The sequence below is a fragment of the Rhinopithecus bieti genome, unplaced genomic scaffold (genome assembly GCF_001698545.2).
Source record: "Rhinopithecus bieti isolate Rb0 unplaced genomic scaffold, ASM169854v2 scaffold_8300, whole genome shotgun sequence".
In the NCBI taxonomy this organism is placed as follows: Eukaryota; Metazoa; Chordata; class Mammalia; order Primates; family Cercopithecidae; genus Rhinopithecus; species Rhinopithecus bieti.
The window spans coordinates 388,843-393,137 of NW_016805686.1; the positions used below are offsets into that span (position 1 = coordinate 388,843).

Sequence of the window (4,295 nt, forward strand, 5' to 3'; positions counted from 1 at the left end):
TATTTAAATGTAGTAGTAAGACGAATTTGCTCCTGGTGGATGCTCATGCAACCCTTTAATGTCAGGAAGAAGTCTATGTTCTAACTGTGGTCTCTTTTTTCTACAATTATTTCTAAATAAAACTCAGGAAAGTTTGTTGCTGCATGTGGTCTTTCTGACCAAATCAAATAACTTGTAAAAGGATCATTATTCATTCACTGTTGTCATCTTTGGAGATAAATGACACTAAATGATGATGTTGTGACACCTAAGGAGCCATAGAGGGCCATCTCAACCCCTCTCAATGTTAATCTGCTCCTTCACTGGCATAGAATTAAAGTTTTAGTTGAGCTATAGAAATGTCTGTCCTTGGATCAAGTAGCATTTAAAAGCTTGAGAAGGGTCAAATACAAAACATTATTTCTCTTGCCAAAGTTGAAAGCATAGGTCAAAATGACTCCAGGTGTATTGGCAAGCTTTGAAATATAAAACACACAGGTTCTGAAGCTTTTAAATGCTGCTGTCTTGCTGTGTAGTTGTTAATTACATGGCTACATTTGGTTTTAAATTTTCTTCTTGTAACATGTTTACTGTGAAAAAAGATACTCCTGATCTAAGTGGCCATCAAAACATTTAAAATTTAAAGAACCAGTGCAGTTATTTCCTGAATAGCTTCCATAGTCAATATACTCCTGACCATTTTGTCTACTATAGTGATAATCAGAATTGAATTTGAAAGAGTTATAATTACATCCTCTAAAGCTTCTTGAATTCTGGTTATATTCTGACTTCCAAGGAGTCCCTCTTCTTCTGTGAAAATTACCAAAATAGAAAGACCTAGCACTTCTTGATGACGTTATGGGCACCTGAGAGGGCCCATAGTTCACTCTCTGATCCAATGTACTATCACTAAACCTCCTCTCTAGATAACTGGAACTGGGTTCCTGGTAGTAATCTTCATCAAACAAGTATTTGGGGGCTAGCTGTTCCTTCATTTGGCCATTGTTGTTTTCATGTGTAATGAAATGACTTTCACCCCTACACCATGAACATATCCATTTTGATTCATACTCAGACTTCCTGCCTGGTGTCCTAAACCTGTAATTAGAGTATTTTTCCTCACCATCACTCTTCCACTTTGAAATAAAGGTCTGCTGACTCAACCTTGTATTTTGTTTGCGCGTGATCATTTTGTCAGTGTCAAGAGGTTCTTTTTCTGAGAAACTATTAAATGTGGCCACAGATTTCTCTTTCTCCTCTTTGTTTATACTAAGGGTTTCACTGAAGCATTCAGAATCACTACTAATTTCCTCTAAGAAATCTGTCAACTGTAAATCTAAGCCTATTGACTCGTGGGGTGTGGACACTTGGCTTTTCCTTGTGGATTTGGAATCTTCAATATAAGTATGAGTCTTTTCCAACAGACAGCTGTTTCCATCAGTTGGGGACAGCTGACCACCAGCTTTATGGGCTGTCTCCTGGCAATGAGTTTTAAACCCATTAGTACATTCTTTGGCATAATCTACTTTTCCTCGTTTATGCTCAGGATCCTGAGTACAAATGTTTGATGAGTAATCATTTTCTTGAACCTGTTCTTTCCTTTCCAGGTTTTCCCCTTGGCTTGAATTGATTGAGTGATGCCTACGCTTTCTCAAACTAATCTGAAATCCATCTCCCTTAGTTTGGACATCCCTCTGCCACTGACATGTGCCTGCTACCTGACTTGTTTCTAGGCAGATACGACTATATTGTGGAGCTTCATAATAATTGAAAAGATAGTCAAAAAATGCATCTGTTTCATGGATCTTAGGTTTCCTGCCTTGGCCTCTCCCAGATAATTTGGAACAGGATTCACTAGAACCGTGGTGATCTCCATTTTCAAGAGACTGGCCTTTAATTATCGTAATCTCCAAGGAGTTATGCTCAAAAAACAAACCGTATTCATATTCTTCATCACCTAATAATATTCCAGTTCTCTGTTTTCTAGGGGAATACCTTAAATTTTCTTCCCCAAGGCAGTGGGAAGATTTCTGTAAGTGATCCCTAGTTATTTTCTTCATTTTTTGTTTTTGCTTATTGTCTGACTTGGCAACCTGATATTTTGATATTTCCTCTTGATTTTGAAGATGCAGAGTGTTTAGCGCTTCTTCCTCCAGAGTTTTCAATGTGTTCCCTCGAGAAGCATGAGTGCCAATATTTGGTGCCAATAATGTCGACCTCCTGTGGGTTAAACTGTGTGGATCCCTTCAAAGAAAAGATTAAAATCTCTCATGAAAACTAAACAGATTAAAAAATTCCAAAGACAAATTGTGCTTTCTGACATTGTTCTGAAGAGACTTCTAATACCTGGGATAGATCCAAATTAGGAACAATATTGCACTGAGGAAATAGAAGGCAAAATTAAATGTCTTAGTCTAATATGGACTGTTTTGAGTAGGTCTATGCCCATGCTTATGTGAGAAGGCACCACACTTTACATAGCCTTCAAAGCACATGACTCTTTTCTCACTTGTTTGAAAATCAATGTGCCTGATGTTCCAGGTATTGTGCTAGGAGCTGGAGATACAAAGAAGAATAAGAAATGATCTATAGCCCTCCCAGAAAAATCCCAGTACAAGAAAAGACTGACGGGTGAAATGTATATCTAAAAGGGTCCACTAGCTTAAAAGATAAACTGTCTTTCTTTTCATACCAGCCTCTTACTATGGACTGCAGGTAAGGCTGTCTCTGAGTTTCCTCCCTATCCCCCTGTGCTCAGTAAAAAGCAAGGCAGCAAGTAGCAAATGTGGCCGTGATCATGGTTCTATCTGCAATCATGGCTGCAGTGCTATCTGCTCTCCATAACCGCACAGCAGGTGAAAGGTGCTGTCCACAGGCCCCATCCTGCTGGAGGCTTTGTACTGTGCTCCCACTGACACCTGACACACATCAGAGCACAGTGCCTACACACTACCTGGGATTAGAACCTGGGACTGCATAATGGATATTAGTATTTACGAGGCCAAGAAATCAACCACCACACACATAGAGATAGATTCTTTAGGAGGAGTCACCCTCAGAGGTCATTAAGGTAAATGAAAAGAGATCCAGCTAGCCTTATTATCAATGTAAATGTGACATTTTTCTGATCCTGATTTCACTAAGTTTGATTGTCCACACTAATGAGAAAAAGGTCAAGATTGCAAATATACATAAAATTTATGTAATCCTAATGGCATTTACTATTCATATTTTAAAACACTGAATATGGATTTTTAAATGAACACTTTGGCAGCTTTTCTGGCTTTTAATCCAGGACATCTGCAGAATCCAGCTATCTTTAAGAGGTCAGGAAGGGGGAGAAACACCTTCCAAAAATGAAACTCTCCAAACATAACAATTGCTCTGTGAGGTGAGAAATTTCTTATCAAATAGTTTAAGACTAGACTATCATGAGCTTGTTACAAGTCTCAAGACTCTACCAAACCTACTGCAGATGAGTGGAAAAGTAAGGTTAATAACACCTAACATCCACCCCCCATCCGTTTCTTCCCTCTGGCATTTTTCTGTTACATCCATTAGAAACTTAGAAAAGTAGACACACTAGCTAAATGTTCTGGGTAATACTGTCCTGAAGTTTAGAAACACAAAGAGAGAGAGAATGAGAGAGAGAGAGAGTCAAATGGAAGAGATGGGATGCAACTCCTTTAGAGAATGTGGATATCCCTTTTGTAAATCTACTATTGGGTTGTTAGCGGTCAGCCTATTAAAATAAGCCCCAGTGGATGCAATGAGTCTTCCATGGAGTGAATTTTCAATAGACCACTGCTCAAATGCAAAGGTAATGTCTCAGAAAGGTGAGTACCTACCAAACTTGAAGAACATTTCGGCAATAGCCTTCCTGAAATGTTCCTCAGGAGTACACTTAGGAACCGAAGTGCCTCAACTCACCTCTGAGACACTAGGTACTTCCTCTCCTCCCACTCCTCTGAAGAGTCCAGCTCTTGAGGTGCCTCAGCTTTGGCTTTGGGCTTCTGTTTCCTGAAAATTAGAACTGTCTCAGTTAGGCCCTTATGGGAACGTGGGGAAAGGGAAAGAAGGGACAATTACGTAAGTCAGAACTTGGCCAAAAGTCAGAGGATTATCTAAATTGGATGTTCAGCCTGGATTTAGGGGGGACTAGTTATATTTATTAGGCTCAAGCTCTGGCCAAGTTTCACAGACATGACCTCAAGTAATTCCTATCACTCCACTGGTACAAAAGAAAGGGACACATGGAAGGGTATTCTTTATCTCCTTTTTTTTGAGACAGAGTCTTGCCAACACCCAGGTTAGAG

General features: G+C 39.4%; 1 protein-coding gene across 1 annotated transcript in view; it reads right to left on the reverse strand.

The window, feature by feature from the left end:
- The window catches only part of LOC108530529 (A-kinase anchor protein 17B), an 8,091-nt gene continuing 3,796 nt past the window's right edge, over nt 1-4,295 (reverse strand). Inside the window, exons 3-4 of the mRNA XM_017873510.1 lie at nt 3,910-4,028; nt 1-2,223 (exon numbers count right to left, since the gene is read on the reverse strand). Coding sequence (XP_017728999.1) covers nt 567-2,223; nt 3,910-4,028 — 1,776 coding nt within the window. The 3' untranslated portion in view covers nt 1-566. The remainder of the gene's footprint in view (nt 2,224-3,909; nt 4,029-4,295) is intronic.